Below are 18,259 nucleotides of genomic sequence, written 5' to 3'. Positions count from 1 at the left end.
ATTGGGACTTGACCAGAGGAGCCGGGAAGGTGTGGCGATATCCACAACACCCCAGCTAAGCACAGCTGTGCTAGAACTCTTCCCAAAAGACAAGAGGGTTGACTCTATGCTACTGCCAATTGCTGAGAGGCATGCTCTGACTGTTGTGAGTGCTTATGCACAGAACAGCCACTCAAAATACCTGGCCTTCTTCAAGTCTATGGGTGGTGTGTACCATTAGTCATGGGAGTGTGCTCATCCAGTCTACATGTGTTATGTGGACTTGGATGGGGGTCACTGCAGAGTATGTACCAGAGCTGTTGCTACGAGCCATCTGGTTCCTATATAACCAAAGTGAGAGCTATGTCCGTATCCTCATCACAAAGCCAAACATATTCACAGTGGTTGTTGGACTCTCGCCTAGGCAGTTTGCAGCTGAATGTGAAGCGACCGGGATGACAGAGAGTACCTCAAAGTTTGGGCCAATGGTTCTAGTAGGGAGAGAGAGGGATGGTTGCATGGAGAGCAAAAATGGTATCAACGCACCATTTTCTTCAGTAAGAGGATTAAGTGAAGATTAGTAGTATATACAGTATTTATACAGTATTCAGTCAAAGTTATGCAACAATAAAAGTGATAAACACATTAATATAAGTAATCAAATATCAGTGTCCTATTTGTTAGTTACCATGAATGAACATCATCTTGGGGCAGTCTTTGAGGACCAGGTCAGTGATTCCACAGTTGGTCAGTGTGATGCCAACCAGGTTTTTACTCTTCAGAGACAAAATCTGCGGAGTAAAAGCATCTCAATCTTAGCTCATTGAAAGTCACATCAAAGTAGTTTTGCAGAAGTAATGCCCACTAAAAGCATTTACAACAGAAAAGCAACAGGCAAACCAAAGATTTATTTATGTTGTTTTTTTCCCCAATTGTTTGGACAAGAAACCTGAGGACATAAAAATTCTCCCTCTGAGCCCCACCACTCTGGGTCACCCCAGGGGAGGAAAACTGTGATTAAGGGATGGGCGATCTGGTTAAAAAATATAATATCATGATCTGCATAACCGTAATTTATGATCTTAATTGCAATTTTTTCTCAATTTTCAAATGCCCTGTAGACCAGACATGAAAACACAGCACTGTATCCATCCATAATACATCACCCAAGAAAGAGCTATTGGGATAGGTAAAAAAATCAATTCACATAACACCAGCGATTATTATCTCCCAAGATTCAGAATCAAGCTTCCAAATTAATTCAGTCGTTAATTGATGCTCTTAACTTTTTATAATAAAAAGACTGCAGATCGTTCATCTTAATTTCATGTTCATGTTTTATTTCATGTTGTATTTTAGAAGATTAGACTGAAAATAGTGCCCTCTTTTCTATTCATCAAATCAAGCACTGATTTAGAATCAAGAATTGTTTTGGATCGAAAAAATCAATTCTGACTCAAATCCGACACTGAAAAATCGGAATCGAAATGTGAGATTGCCAAAGATTCACACCCCTAAAGAGCCACATAATGTAATTCATCCAATAAGGACGACAATCTAGTTGGCCACATTTCTTAACTGATATGTTCATGTGCCGCTCATCTGCTAGTCTGAGGTTATATGAAGTTTGAAAACAGGGGTAATAGAACATTCAATAGTGCAATATCTATGAATTGTTGAAAAGTGGATTTTCCACACTTCAAGAACGATCGAAATCTGAAATTGTCAGATGCCCACCCCTACCTGATATTTTACTTTTCATTTGAAAATGAATTTGTACAAGCTTTTGTCATTTAACTGTGAAAACAATGTCTATAATTAAGATTATTTGTGCATACCTGTACGTGGTCATCCTCAGTGACCGGGTCTGAGGTACTTGTTGATTTGTCAGCCATTCGTTTCCTCCTCACTGATACTCTAGGTCTGGCTCTTGAAAGATCTACGAAAGATAAACAGGAACAAGTGTAAATTCACAATAGCTGCAACCAGCTGACTTACGTACAGACATGCATTCAAGTGTTCATGCATTCACATGCTAACAACCTCAGAAACATTTGACCTCCATGGCGGATTTCTGCCTCATAGATAGAAAGTTATAGGGTGTACACAGCTTTATGGACCAGTGATCGGCACCAGCAAGGGGACGTTTGTGCTGGGAAATGGTGCAATGAGTGTGGCTAAATTAGGGTGTGAGTAGGTGCGAAGCTGTCCATAGCACTGAAACGGAGTGAAGGAGATCAATAGACAGAGAGACAGAACATGTCACTTAGTTTGTTTTCGTAGCCTGCTGCTTTTCATGGTTGGGAGTAGAACTTTCGCCCCCAACTCCAGAACAAGCATACTCCATGGATTTAGAATGCAAATTCTATAATACTGCCAAGACTCAAAATGGACAGTTTAAAGCAGTTTGAAAAACTGCAGCAGAAACAGAGATATTGTTTTTGTTGAGATGATTAACAAATATAAAAACAGAAGTATGAACACTGGAGTGTACATAAAATGAGTTTGGGGTTTTTGTATTTAAAAATGTGTATATCCTTAGTTGCTGTTATTTTCTTTTATTGCCCTGTATAATTTAAAATGCAGCTGACAAAATTAACTAACTAACCCTAACCCTGTTTTGTTTATTTCTTTTGTTTATTTGTTTGATTTGTTTTTCTGAAGCTAGAAAGCATGAAGTTAATTTATTGTCCATCTACCAGTGTATTTGCGTTTTTATAAATTGGAAAATGACCGAAATAAACTAAACTAAACTTATCTCACATATTCTTCATCCTTGTCAAAGGAAGATTAACTTCTAACAAACCATTTTATTTTATAGGAGTGCAGATGGTGAATTAAGGAGTCTCGCAGCCTGAGGAAAGAAGCTGCTCCGTAATCTGGTATTGTGACAATGGACACTGTGGGGGGTGTTGTCTTTTAGCATCCTCTGTCACATCATCATGATTTTACCTGTTGTTAAAAATTGTGATTAAAAAAACTAGTCATTCCCACTAATCATGAACTAGAGGTCGACTAATCTGCTGAGGTTGGCCGATTAAGTAAGAGTCAATCATCATCATTTGAGGACCACTTCTGCTGAAAATATCTAAATCCTCTTAATCTAAAGTAAACAATCTGACACAGACAGGTAACTGCTGTACGTTAATGTTGGATATGCAGTAGCCATACATGCGTGACAGACTTTAATTAATGTCACGTTTTTCAGTGTAGACTAAGACAGACTAATGTTACATCAGAGGTATTTTTTTCTTCTCCACTCCATGAAATACCTTCCATGCATTACTCTGGCGATAGGGTTAGAAAATACGGGCTAACGTTAAATCTTTGCCGTCTCAGGGTAACGTTGGAACAGCTGATTTTACTGGAGGCTGACAAGTGTGGCATTCAAGTCATATCTAGTCTCATATATCCACACCTCTCATTGGGCCCACATTCAGTTTATTCTCCCCACAAGTCATGTAGTCTTGAATATATAGTGCAACACCATCACCTTGTCCACAATAGGGACAGGGAACTGAAGACAGCCAGGCAGGCAGGAAAAGAAACCATTCTGTTAACATTACATTACTTAATACTGTACTTACCAATGTGGCATTCTCTCTTCCAAATAATCCAGCCACGTAACTATACATCCTATGGGGATAGAATATTGACATAAACCGCGCACGCGCAATGAGACTTGCGCGCACGCAAATGGGATCTGCGCGGGCGCAAATCAAACATCCGCGCGTGCATTTTTTTTTTCGAGCGCTTTCAAAGCACTCGTGAGCTATTTTGTATCCTGCAGTTCTGCCCCCTGGAGCAATATAGTAGCCTGCCAGGAGAAAAACAGCTCGAGCATGCGCAGAGTCCGCTCGCAATACTTTCCCCTGCTCGAGCGTGCGCAGACTGCTCGCTTGCGAAACTCTCCTCTCCTCGCTCGGAAAACTTTCCCCTGCTCGCGCACGAGTGATTTTTTTTAGTGGGCGGTTTTTGTCAGCAAGGGGGCGGGCCTGGGGGGCATGCCAATCGCCATTGTATCCCCGAATATAATTGGTTGAGCGAATTCGCCAAGTGGACAGCAAGGTACGGCAACACCACTAGGACCAACGAAAAACCACACAGCCCTGAATGACATGTATTGTGATTTGGTGTCTTGACTTGAATGTTTGCAAAATGTCACACAGAGCGATGAACTTCAATAGGCTAGTTTGTCTGAGTGCTGTCTTTTCTTTCCTCCATCGTTGACATTAATCTGATAAAACGCTGATCATTTTTTGTAACTTGGATCCTGTTGCACACAGACTGTACATTTTTTATTTCGGTAAAACTGTTTTGATCATATTCTAGATCTACTTCTTTCTCCCTGAAAATTATAAACGTAATATTAAAAAATTATAAAAAGAAAAAAAAAAAAGATAGAAGGCCTATAGTTAATAATAGGCGTCAGCAACTCTTGATATGAGAGCAGCACATAGGCCTATGTCCAGATGCAGATGTGTGTCAATATAGTAGGCTATTTCTCCAGCTGCTAGCCTATATTTGAGACAGGCGTCTATATGGGAGAGGCTTTTATTTAATTCTGAACAAATCTTATGCTCAGCAAAGATGGAAAAAATACAATATAATCAACTCATTCTTAGACTTCTCACAGACTGTAGCCATACAGGCTCCAGCTCTTTCCTTGGGTCAGTCCAAGCTCTCAATGGTCAGGCTCGAACAACACTGTCCGGACGTGCTGGGTTCGGATCGAAAACATTAATAACCTCGGGTCAGGTCGGACCACGGGCTTCTTCTTCTTTTCTTTTTTTTTTTTTGCCGCAGTCCTTATGTACAACTCCGCTACTTCCTGAACTTAAGCCAGCTCCTTTATTTCCTGTCTTACATTATTGGACAAACCGATTAATCCAGGTGTGTCTGACTTCAGTAGTCACAATGGTCAGACACACCACTTGGCGAATTCGCTCAACCAATTATATTCGGAGATACAATGGTGATTGGCATGCCCCCCAGGCCCGCCCCCTTGCTGACAAAAACTGCCCACTAAAAAAAAAAATCACCCGCGCGCGAGCAGGGGAAAGTTTTCCGAGCGAGGAGAGGAGACTTTTGCGTGCGAGCAGTCTGCGCATGCGCGAGCAGGGGAAAGTATTGCGAGCGGACTCTGCGCACGCTCGAGCTGTTTTTCTCCTGGCAGGCTACAATATTGCTCCAGGGGGCAGAGATGCAGGATACAAAATAGCTCGCGAGTGCTTTGAATGCGCTCGGAAAAAAGTCTCATTGCGCGTGCGCAGTTTATGTCAGTATTCTATCCCCATACCATCCACTCATGAAATGAAATTGCACGCTTAAGGATCCTCCTTACCCCAGGAATATGCACGAACATTAATGGTTTGTAAGAGTGGCATTTAACAATGTAACGGGACGTGCAACAGAAGTAATCCTGGCCAGTTCAGCCACAGAACAGTGCATCGTCCGTTGTAAATAGAACAGATTCCAGCGATGTAATCCACTAAATCACACGTTTGCAGACCTTGTGTCTTGATATCAAACAGACAGCTACTGCTAGCTTTTCAACTCAAATTAAAGAATGTGTCCTGCACATCTCTAAAGTTACTCTACTTTACTAACATTACAAAGCCAGAGATTCACTGTAACTTATCACTGAGAGGGTGGGAGGGACTAGGGGGAAAGAGGGCCCTAATGTTCAGTTTAACAGTTCTAATAAAATGAATACCAAAGATTGTTCAATTTTGACAGTGTTACATTTAAAAAAAGAAATAAAAATATTTAAAATATGAATATAGATGACTATGTTGTACCTGTCCAGTTATCACCAACAAAATATAATCAGCATTGTAATTATATATCAGCTATCTGCTTTTTCCTTCTCCTAACTATCGTTATTATATCGGCCTTTAGAAATCCACTATCAGTCGACCTCTAGCGTGAACCATATCGCAAATAATATATTTGTAAAAATAATTGCAACAGGATCGTTTAATTATATCGTTGATGTTATCACAAATAACAAGAAATAAATGTTCAGCAGTTTCTTTCAATAAAAGTACAGTGCAAAAATGAATAATCGACAGCTTCATTGATAATTCTAACTTGTCCGTCTTGAGTCACTCAGATGTGGTGTAAGTATGTGTACATGTAGTTGCTGTTATGTCAGATCTGTACACCCAATTACAAAAAAAAAATGCATGAACAGGTATCGATTCATAATTATTGCTTCACTTGATGTGCACTAACATGAAAACCAGGGGTCCAAGCCTTTGCAACTAAACAAAAACACAGCATTAGAGTTACACTCCTCTAAAGTGAAGGTTAGTGGATACATATTAAATGTGTTCCGTTTGTAACTTCAGTCTTACCTGTCTCAGGTACCAGGGACGCAGAAGACATACGGGTACAAGATCGAGTCAAAGGTCGTCTTGGAACAAAGTCCTTGTCTCTAGCCTGACCCTGCTGTGAACTTGAACCAGCAGCAGCAGATCCAGCAGGGACTTGCTGTCTCTGTCCCTGTCCAGCCAGCAGTGCTGGTCTCCTGGAGGCATGGTTTACAGAAGCATCTGTAGGGTTCAGACTGTACACACCGGCAGCACTTGTGCACTGCCTCACCCCAGCCTCCCTTGTGCAACTGTCTCCAGTGTGTACCCCAGACGGGGCCTCTGTGCCATCAAGAGTCCTGCCAGTTCCTGTAGCTCTGTCAGTGGTTGTGGTTCCTCTGTGGGTGGTCCCTGCCAGCACCCTCCCACATCCACCACCTTGTCTGGATGTAGCTACCCCAGGTCCTACCCTACCCACAGATCCAGTCACTGGCTGCACTCCACTCCTTGCTGCGACCCCAGCACTCCCAGCGCCCCGTAATGTCCCTCTGTCAGCCACAGGCCTTGCATTGGTCGCCCCAGCCTCAGGAGTAATACCATTACTGCTACTCCTCTTGCTGTTCTCAGTAGCAGCCTTCATGTCTGCCTTGATCTGTTCACTCGTCACCTGACAGCTCTTCTCACAGCTGCTTTCCAACACCTGAGCCTTTGTCTGATGTGCTGAGGCCAGCACTGATACAGCCACATTGTTGTTCCGTCGCAGAGGAGTCTTTCCTTTACCTGGAAACCGAACAACACAAAGCACGCACACGCACGCACGCACACGCACACACACGCACACACACACACACACACACACACTTGTGAGAACACTATTACTACTACTCACAACCACTATTCACTTTCATTCATTCCAGCTTGGTTATTGTGTGTGAGATATGATCCATGAGATGTATGAATGTACAGTCACGGTCAAAAGTTTACATACAGTTGTAAAGAAAATGTATATCATGACAGTCTTCACTTCCAATGATTTCTACAGCTCTCATTTTTCTGTGATGGAATGAGTGGAACACATACTACTTTGTCACAAAACACATTCATGAAGCTTGGTTCAATAATGAATTTATTATAGTTAGATCCAGCAGATTTGGTCACGTTTTCAGAAGACCTATAATAAATTCAGATTTGAAGGTAACTTCATGAATGTTTTTTGTGACACAGTAGTATGTGTTCCACTCATTCCATCACAGAAAAATGTAGCAGAAATCATTGGAAGTGAAGACTGTCATGATATACATTTTCTTTACAAGTGTATGTTAACTTGTGACCATGACTGTATATGAAATGTTTGTGTATGTGTGTGTGTGTGTGTGTGTGTGTGTGTGCGTGTGCACACAAATATATGCCACACCGTTGTGATGGCTGGGTGTGTGTGTTCTGTAGTTGTGTCTCAATAAAGGGGCTGCATCCTTCGAAAGCCGCGTCCACCGTTGTTAAATGGGATGGTCTAGCCTTCAGAGCATTTCCTGGTTGCGTCACCAGATGTTCCCACCCCTTACCCTTACGTCACGATTTCTGCAACCCAGGCTCGCGAAAGTGACGATCTACACCACTTGATGTCGCCATTTCCCTTCTTTCTTTCTTCTGTTTCGGGCGCGCAAAGGATCTTTGGATATGGGAGGCCGCGAAGGATAGTAGCGGTGCGTCCTCCAAAAAGAGGGAGAAGAAGGCCGCATTTGTGGGGTGCATTTGAAGGAGCCTTCGAATTGGGAGAGCCTTCGAATTGGGAGAGCCTTCGCGCATCGTTGTGACGTAATTGGCCTTCAAATGTGCCATTCGAAGGATGCAGCCCCTGAATTGAGACACAGCCTGTGTCATGTTGAGACCTTCTGGACAGGAAGCTGGCTGCTGCAAACAGGAAGCTGGCATCAACCTTGAAACAAGGCCTTCCTCTTCCTCACTGTCAGAGTCTGAGATGACCAGTGGGGGCTTGGGAACAGTGACACCAGCTGGTCTACACTGCTGGACTAGACCACTGGGACCTGCAGGTGGGAAGGATTTATCAGTAAACAACAAAACTTAATAAGAAAGAAATGGAGAACAGGAGCTCTAAAACAGTTGGGAAAACTCTTGCTTTAACCTGTTTTAATCATTAAAAAGAGCTGCTTCAAACCTGCTTGCTCCTCATCAGGAGGTTGGGTTGTTCCAGCTGGATGACTAGGTCCTGGAGATGCATTGGTTTCTTCCCCTCTCACCTCCTCTTCTGCTCCTTTCACCTCTATCTGAGGCTCGGCCTCCATGTTCTCCTCCTCCAACATCATTTCCTCCTCTTCCTCCTCTTCCTCCTCATCGTCCATCCCATTTACTTCCGCTCGTGCTTTGGAAACAAACACAACTACTTACATTTACACAGGACGTTATGTGTCCAGTCTCATTTATTTAATTGTCCGTTAACAGTAGCTCTTAAAAAACTGTTGATAGATAAAATTATCTTAAAATACTGCTTTCAGATTTTTTGGTGATTGCATCTGGGTTTATTTTCCACTTGTTTGTTTTTTCTTTTCTGCCTAGTGGCCTTTATCTTTTCTGCGTGGTATAATGTGACAGACTGAACACACATGTCATGGATAATTACTGAGAGAAACTCCCACAGCAGAACTGACCTACACCTGTGCACAGTGAATGGACAGGGCATTGTCTATATAAGATCATTGTTGTAAGAATTGTGGAAGGTCCGGAGCGACCAAAATATCAGTAGATTTAATACATTGTGAGCAAGCGCAGTTTGCAGTGTCCTAACAGTAAAATGGCAAATTTAAATTGCCATAACTCAGTGCTCCTGAGTCGTGCTCACTTCACAGTTTGCTACCTTCATCTTTGTACACAATGCTATTCATTCCCAACAAAATTTGTGTGTGTTTCTTTTTGAAAAAAATACAGTACTGTTGTCACAATCCAGACGTGGGACTTGCCATTGTGCTGCTGTGGATGCTGCCGCCTTTGGTTGTTGTTGTTGACAGGTGGAGGAGCAGGAGGCAGATTGGCCTCATTATTGTGGTGGTGGTGGTTGTTGTTGTTGTCATTGTCATTGTTGGAGTTCTGGTTGCTGACCAGTGCGGAGGACACACCAATACCAGTTCCTGCACTCAGGCCCACTCTGGCGCAGCCCTGACACAGACACATAATGCATACTATACATCAGCACTTTATTAAGCAAAACAGGTAACAGCCACACAACAGTTCAGTTGTTGTTGGTGATGAAATTTTATGTTCCCAACATCAATTGCTTTCATTCAGTTACAGTGGGCTGGCGACTCAGTAAAGTAGTACTGCTGATACTAAGCCAGCACTAGAACTGCTGATAAAAACTCATTAAAGATCATGCATGTGTTCATAATAAATCCATTTTGATGGCACTATAAAACCAGAAGTGTTGACAATGACATGGGTAGCCATCTTGTTGATTTTCTAAAACCAGAATGAGACAGTTTCTGCTCTCTGTGTTAGAAAGTTTTGAAACATTGCAGGGGCATGATAGTTTATACAACACTTTTAATAGGCCACAATAAAAGGGAATACATAGTGAGGACTGACCAAACATCTTATTCACAACATTGTTTTCACAACTGGACTAGGGGGAAAAAACACTAAAGAGCATGAAATTAGCAGGTTGGTTTTGGTAAGTGATAAAAAAGAGGAAAACAAACTTGTGAAGTGGTAAGGTAAAGAGCTACAGCAGCATGCCTGCCCTAGAAAACGCAGGCTTAACAATGGAAGGCACTCAAGTGCCTAGCTGGGGCCACCCTCACGGCAGTAAAAAACAAAAAGAAAACATTAAGAATTAAAATTTTTAAAATCAGGAATCATCTTGCTCATTCCACCAAAATGGTTATTGGATCATTTAATGTCAGAGCTCTGCTTGATTTCAAGGACAACGACAGCAGGCCTGAAAGAAAGGATCTTTTGATTCACAAACTGCAAAGGCTGAACACTGATGTTGCCACTTCAAGTGAACTAGACTATCTAAAGGGGGGTAAAGAAAACAAAGAATCGGGCTCAAGTTACACCATCTTTTGTAAGAGGAAGGGGGAAAGGAAAGGAGGTAGGGAAACCCTGCATCCAAGGAGTCAGTGTGAAAACAAACCTGGAACTTCCGGTTTAGCGACTAATGGAGTAAGACGTGTCTGCGGGAGCTCCTGTGAAACTCTTTTAAATGATCATATAGGGCCTTTTGTGCACTCTCTGTTTCTACATTTTTACTCCGCAAGCTCGTTGTGACTTTATTACAGCCCGTTATGCCTCCAAAGAAAAATACGTCCATCCCGGCGGCTACGCAAGCGAGGCCTACCCCCCAGGCTGCAACCTCCCCGGGGAGTGGTGGGGCCACCCCGCCGCGGGGTGCGCCTGCTAACCCCCCCACTCCAGAGAAAACCACCGCCGTCTCGAGCCTGGCCTCTCCGGATTTTAAGGCTGAACTCCTCACCGCTCTTCGAAATGAGGTGGTAGGCATTTTTAAGACAGAACTGGAGACGGCAATGACAAATAACTTCACTCAGATAAAGTCCGAGCTACAGAGTGTGAAAATGGAGCTAAATGCTAACATAGCGGCTATCCGGACGGAGGTGGATGTGCTAAAGGTAACTGTGACGGACATGGAGGGCTCGCTGTCGACATGCACTGACGATGTGGTTTCACTTCAAAGTAAAGTGGACAAACTTTCGGCCCAACTTGTTACTCTCGACAGCAGATGTGAAGATCTGGAGGCGAGATCTAATTGGGTACTTCGGGATTTAGGTACCTTGGGGTTAACATAGCCAGGTCCTTCCAAGCTCTCTATTCTGAAAATTTCTCTCCCCTCTTAGCCAAGATCAAGACAGATTTTCAAGAATGGGGTTCCCTCCCTCTCTCCTTGATTGGGAGAATAAATACTGTCAAGATGAGTGTCCTGCCAAAATTTTTATTTCTTTTTCAATGTTTACCTATATTTTTGCCAAAAAGTTTTTTTAAAACGGTAGATTCAATCATTAGTCATTTTTTGTGGAATGGCAAAACACCTAGAGTTAAACAAAAAATACTTCAGAATTGTAAGTTCTACGGCGGTCTCTCTTTACCAAATTTTCAATTCTACTACTGGGCCGTGAACATAACTAAAATTATACTCTGGTCCAAGTCAATTGATGTGCCCTGGTATCAGCTGGAAGCACAGTCATGCTCCCCAGTCTCTCTCTCTGCTTTATTGACCGGCCCGATGGCAGCTAACCCCTCTGGCCTTACCTGCAACCCAGTGGTTAACGCCACACTCAAGATATGGTTTCAGTTTAGGAAACAGTTTAAATTTATTGCCCCTACAGCTCTAACCCCATTGTTAAGAAACCCTGTGTTTAAACCCACATTTACTGATCCCACTTTCTCCTTATGGCATGATAAGGGACTGAAATGTTTTGAGGATTTTTATAAGGTGGGGATTTTTTGTTCTTTTGCAGATTTAGTTACTGAATTCAGTCTTCCACCCTCCCATCTCTTTAGATATTTCCAGGTGAGGAATTGTGCAAAATCCTTAATTACCAACTTCCCTCACCTCCCACCTAAACAGCCATGGGGTGAACTCTTACAATTTAATCCCTTACAAAGGTCTTTAATCTCAAAGGTTTACAGCTCTATCCAATCCTATGATGACCATTTACCCATCAAAACAAGGGAGACTTGGGAGCGTGAGTTGGGGTTGGTCTTTGACGGGGACTGGTGGGAATCTGCACTGAAGGTCATTCACAAAATCTCTATTTGTGCCCGCCTGACCCTCATACAGTTTAAAGTTGTATTTAGATGCCATTATTCGAAGACTAGGCTGGCACAGATTTTCCCAGATGTGGTAGATGTCTGTGACAGATGTGGTGGCACACCTTGCAATCTTACGCATATGTTTTTCTCTTGCCCAGCTCTGTCGAACTTTTGGCAAATTTATTTCAACACCATGTCTAAGATATTTTCAAGAACTATTCACATTTCGCCACACATTGGCATTTTTGGTCTTCCGGATGACTATACCCTATATTCTACTAAAGAATTGGAAGTAGTAGCCTTCACCTCACTCATTGCTAAACGCCACCTCCTTCTGAATTGGAAATCCACAACTGCTCCCTCCAGTACACAATGGATTACAGAGGTTATGTATTTTTTGAAAATCGAGAAAATCAGATATTCAAGAAGGGGGAACTTGAGCAAATTTTATAACAAATGGCAACCGTTTATGGACTTTTTTGCATCGATGTAACCCCCCTCCCTCACACACACACTCCCTCTTTCTTTTTTTTTTTTTTCTTTTTTTCCCTCTCTCTCTTCCCCTCTCTTTTTTATTATCATTTACGTATTTCTTCTGTCATGTCAGTCTAATCATTTTATATAGATTATATCTCAGTATCTAAACATTGTATAGTTTATTTGGTTTCAATTCTGTAACTGTTGATTGTTCTCATAACACAATTCTATATCTAAGGGTGTATACAAACACGTTTAATGCTGACACCAATGTACCATGTAAGTGCCTTTGTTTTTCTTGTATACATATTAATAAAAAAAAATATGAAACAGAAAACAAACCTGGTGAAGGACCATCGACTCACACCAATATTTGTCAATGAGAGGCTCATGACTCTCTGTATTCCACTCTCTGAAGACAGCTTTATCAGTCTTATTTCTTCCAACACAACTACATTAGATGCCAATGAAGCTGTTAAGGACCAATTCTACAGTCAACTGGACACCACACTCTACAAGGTACCAACAAGAGACAAGCTTCTATTACTTGATGACTTCAATTCCAGATTTGGGAAAGACAGCCATTAATGGGAAAATGTGATCAGGAAACAAAGACTTTCAGGCTTCCAAACACCTTCAAAACCACATAGAGAATAACAAAGAAATCTTACAACTCATCAGTAGCACATAAGAGGCTCATCTATCACTTGTGCATGACCACTACACCCATCATCAAATGCTTTCAAGAGCTCAAGCAGAGTTATCAAACTCAAATCAGAGAGATCCCAAACAGCTGCCAAAGAACTATGAAACTTCTATGCAGGAACTAAGGTGCTCAACATGCTTTTCAACAGGAACAGTGAGCACTTCTGACAATGTCAGGATCCTCACAGACAGCCAGAACATCTTGTAGCACTTAAAAAAAAAAAACACTTCAGGACGCTAAACAGGAATTCCACCGTTGCTTAAGATTTGTGCCCCAACATCTTCCACAACCTTGGATGTCAGCCCTACTATCAGCTTAGGAATTCAGCAAAGTCATCAACAGAGTGAGGAATTGAAAATCACCCACAACATCTTTAAATAAGGAGATTGCAATATCTGTGTTAACTATTATTGTAGTTATTGTGGCATATCCCTGCTTTCGATCACAGGAAAAATCTTTGCCAGAATCCTGCTCAATTGCCTCCAAGTTGTCCCATAAAATCGTGGCCTGAGTCACAGGGTGGATTATAAGCGTCAAAGCATTTTTTTGTAGACTATCCCACCATGTCACAACACAAACCCTGACTAATGGTGTATCACGCTAACGTTGATTCAACTTTACTTCTCCAAAACATGAACCCTGTACTGTTGTTGGGACAGCTGTGGCTCATAAGTTAGAGCGGAGGGTTGGTCATTTGATCCCCAGGCCCTTCAGTCTACATGTGGAAGTGTCCCTGGGCAAGATACTGAAACCCAATTGCTCCCCATGGCTGTTCCATCTGTGTGTTTGTGTGTGTATGATTGGTTATTGATCTCTGATGATCAGGTGGCACCTTGCATGGTAGCCTTTGCAAACAGTTTATGAATGGCGACTTGTGTTTTAAAGCACTTTGAGTGGTGGGTAAGACTAGAAGAGCTATGTAAATGCAGTCATAAGAAACATGAGCGCTTCTACCAGTGGAAGCTTCATTCAATCATGGATATCAAATAGGACTATGCTACCAACCTTGCAGTCCTTAAGAAAGCTCAAGCCAGGCCATCAAAGGCACCATCATCAAACACTAGCTGAGATGGATTGACCATGTGCTCCACATGAGTAACACCACACTCAGTGTGCGAAATATGGGGAGGTCCGGGGGGGCTCGACCCCCCCGATTAACCCATGAGACCCCCTGAAAGCCTCAAAAGCAACATTTTAAGGGGGTCTCAAATTTTGTCAAAAAAATAAAAAAAAACATTTTTACTGTCACTAATGGTCACTAAAATGTGTTTAAGCTCACCATGTCCAGTATTCAGAATCCAAAACATTTATTCACAAATATGTTCTATTTGTTGCCAAGCGGAGCCAGCCTTCCTGTGCACATATGCAAATTAGCCATGTGCGCCAAACGAAAGAAAGACAACATTGAGAAGTCATACTAAAAATGGCTAGCAAGTGAAAGCTAAACCAGAGTGTATCACCCACACACTTTGGGTTCACATCCAAAAAGGCGGCACTCAGAGATGAAGAGGCACCGAAAGACGATGCTGGTGCAGGTAGCACAGTGGGCCCACTCGCTACCAGAACAGAGGATCCTCTCCCACCCAGTGACTCCCCAGAAGAACAACGTAAAGTTGAGGCCGAGTGCTCCGAAGACGCGGCAGGTGCTGAGGTAACGTTAGCTGCTACTGCTGCTAGCACAAGTGACTTGCGGGCTGGTTGGACAACGAAGCAGGTGGGCGAATGGAAAGACCGCAAGTTATGTAGGCCTTGTGGTTGGTTGTGGTCTTAGAGAGAGCACCCGCCGTGATGATGTTTGGCTTGTTGTAGGCTGTCTGTCAGCATCCGCCTGGTGCTTTCTTCAATTTGAGAGATGGCCTGTTTGCACGGTTAGGCGAATGTGCTTTGTGTATGTGTTCAGTGATGTATCTGTCTGGTCGTATTTGCTGTAGATGGATGGTTAAATAATGTCACACGATCGGTCATACTGCAGGCTCTCATTTGCAAGTGCACTGATTGCGTGCCAGTCTCCGATAGGCTATGCCTGGCATTTATTCAGTTGATTGCTCTTGTAAGCGCGCCAGATTGGTGCCAATTATTGCATTACTGCATTGTAAAGCACAACTTTGCCTCTCCTTGTTATAAAACAACGTGCATCCAAACAACTTTAGCCAATGCAACCTCCGATGTCAGTGTTGCTTTACGAATACTATAGCATATCGGATTGTCAAAAATTGTTAAGTGTGTGTGTGTGTGTGTTGACATGTAGGCTATAGAATGATTGTCTTGGCTTGCATCCATGAAATATTGTAATGTTATAGGCCTACTGCATATTGAGAAAATTTAGATCGGTATTGCACAACAATCGGGAGATGGGGACCCCCCCGATTATTGATGGGTATTTCGCACACTGACCACACTTAATATATATACTGTATACCTTCGGTGGTTCTCTGAACATCTGGTCCAGACAGATGAACTCCAGACTGGGCAGTAACTCTATGAACTGGGAAAAGGATTCCAGTTTGATAGCATGACAGCGAACCAGAGTGAGATCAACAAGACGGCTCCATCTGGATTGATCTGAGGACAGAAACAGGCAGAACATAACAACTACATGGTACACTACTGTAAATCACTTCACCTCTCAGTGACTGATGAAAGACAGCACCAGTGAGACTGAGCTCACCACAAACACAAAGACATTAATATTTGGGCCACATGCTACTATAGTTAAAGCAGCTCTAAGTGTTGAAGTTTTAGCTAACTTCCTGTCCGTTTTACAGTTAGCAATCTCCTCCTGCTCTCTATGTCACCACATGAACGCTGTGCGGTAATCGCCAGACATAGCAACAATCAAGAGGATCCTACTCTCTGTGCTTTAACAAGCAGACAGGACCACTTCTTTATGGAGTTCTCTGTCATGATTGGATGAAGTGGGCAGGGATACTAGAAAATGTGTTTTCCCTGTTACTGTAGGAGCAGGGGGAGGAGAGACATACTGCCCAAACACTCTATAACAGTGATTACTGTAGGAATAAAGAACTAACACCTATTTTAGTAAGAAATATTACTTACAGCAGCTTTAAGCAGTGGTGAGGAGAGTCAAGAGTGTGTTACCTGTGATCCAGTGGTGAGGGTTATGCAGGTGAGGACAGTTGTAGATGAGGAGGTATTTAATATTAGAGAACACCTCGTTCACCACCTTTATGCCAATATCAGTGATGATGCCTGGGTTCTCTATAACATCAGCCAGACCATACTTCACCAGCTCCGAATGACTCATTTTACCTGTATTCACACAGACACACAGACACATTGCACTTTTGGTTGCAGTGTTGGAAAAACGCTGAGAGGTGAGTTCAGTCATTTACGGTGTCTTAAACCTGAAAAGACTGCCTAATGAGTTAATCTGCGAGCTGGAGCAGGAGCATTCTGATGGTCTGTTTGAGATGTTGATTTAATCCAACTGGGGAACTCTCTCCCCCTCATCATAATTTCAGCAAATTTTTTGGCAGTCAATGGCAATATTATGTCACAGTGAAGTTGACCTTTTGGATATAAAATGTCATCACATCATCATTTTATCCTATTAGAGAGAAACTGCCTCCAAACTAAATGAACTAGGCATCAACCCAAGCCAAGAAGCCAGAAATTGATGATGATCTTAATCTTGATGATCTTTGACTCACATTTACGCTATGTCACAAAAACAGCATTTTATCATTTAAAAAACATTTCCAAAGTGAGGCCTTTACTCTCTCTGAGCAACACAGAGAGACTAATGCACACTTTTATAACTAGCAGACTATACTACAGTAACGCTCTCCTTTCTGGTCGAGCAAAGAATACAATAAATCAGCTGCAATAAATTTAAAACTCTGCGGCAAGAGTGCTGACTAAGACCAGAAGAAGAGCGCACATTATGCCTACGTTAAAGTCTTTACACTGGTTGCCTGTTAGTTTTTGTATCGATTTTAAAATTATTTTATCAGTTTATAAAGGCACTACGTGGCCTTCTACCAGACTACAAAACACAAATGCTTTTAATTTATGAGCCAGGAAGGCCCCTTAGATCCTCCGGCTCTTCTCTTTTAGCGGTTCCACAAAGCAGAACAAAAACATTTGGTGATGCTGCTTTCAGCCGTCACACTTCGAGCCGTTGGAACAGCCTGCCAGAGGATCTGAGAGGAGCTGGAAATATTGATACTTTTAAACGTAAATTAAAAACCTTTCTATTTACTCTGGCTTTTATGTAGTGTCTTATACTTTTTATAATTTCTCATAATTTGTATGGCTTTCATGTGTATACTCTTTTTAATTAGGGCCCGAGCAGGGAATCTGCAAGGACCCTATTGTTTTTGTAGTGATTTTTAGGGCCAGAGCAGGAAACCTGCAAGGACCCTATTGTTTTTGTATTGATTATTATTAGGGCCCGAGCAGGGAACCTGCAAGGACCCTATTGTTTTTTCGAATGATTATTAGGGCCCGAGCAGGGAACCTGCAAGGACCCTATTGTTTTTCGAATGATTATTATTTTCTTTTTTCACTGCCTGAACATGTATGAAAACATGATTTTATTTGGCAAACACATTAGGCTTGGCGAAAAATTTTATAATCTATGGTCGTAGTGAACGTCCACCACTAGGTGGCGCTATAATCAGGGAAAGTGCGTTTTGGCTTATAACTCCCATATACTTTGTCGCACATTCAAAAACCTTATATCCACGTGTTCAGTGAATTGTGTTGAATCTTCTGATGTAGGCCACATTTTCGCCTAACTTTTTTACCCGCAAATTCGCAAAATGTCGCAAACCTACTTTTTCGAACTCCTCCCAGGCAATTTCACCGATTTGCACCAAACTTTGCACACAGCATCTGTGGACCCTCCTGACAAAAAGTTATTAAAAGATTTTTGATATTCCGAAGAATACTCAAGTTATTAAATAACAACTTCCTGTAGATTAGGGTCAAAACAGGAAGTGTTACATATCTCCACAATGGTGTGTCCAAATGACATAAA

The 18,259-nt window shown here is 42.2% G+C and overlaps 1 protein-coding gene across 1 annotated transcript in view; it reads right to left on the bottom strand.

Moving 5' to 3' along the window:
- Positions 1-18,259, bottom strand: part of fbxo38 (F-box protein 38) — a 94,364-nt gene that overhangs the window by 35,406 nt on the left and 40,699 nt on the right. Inside the window, exons 9-16 of the mRNA XM_073486445.1 lie at positions 16,357-16,527; positions 15,677-15,819; positions 9,269-9,464; positions 8,470-8,673; positions 8,183-8,338; positions 6,339-7,073; positions 1,818-1,918; positions 668-770 (exon numbers count right to left, since the gene is read on the bottom strand). Of these exons, the coding sequence (XP_073342546.1) occupies positions 668-770; positions 1,818-1,918; positions 6,339-7,073; positions 8,183-8,338; positions 8,470-8,673; positions 9,269-9,464; positions 15,677-15,819; positions 16,357-16,527 (1,809 nt within the window). The remainder of the gene's footprint in view (positions 1-667; positions 771-1,817; positions 1,919-6,338; positions 7,074-8,182; positions 8,339-8,469; positions 8,674-9,268; positions 9,465-15,676; positions 15,820-16,356; positions 16,528-18,259) is intronic.

This window comes from Pagrus major, chromosome 18 (assembly GCF_040436345.1).
Source record: "Pagrus major chromosome 18, Pma_NU_1.0".
NCBI classification, from domain to species: Eukaryota; Metazoa; Chordata; class Actinopteri; order Spariformes; family Sparidae; genus Pagrus; species Pagrus major.
The sequence above is the reverse complement of the archived record's forward strand: the minus strand, read 5'-3'. Positions and strand labels throughout refer to the sequence as shown.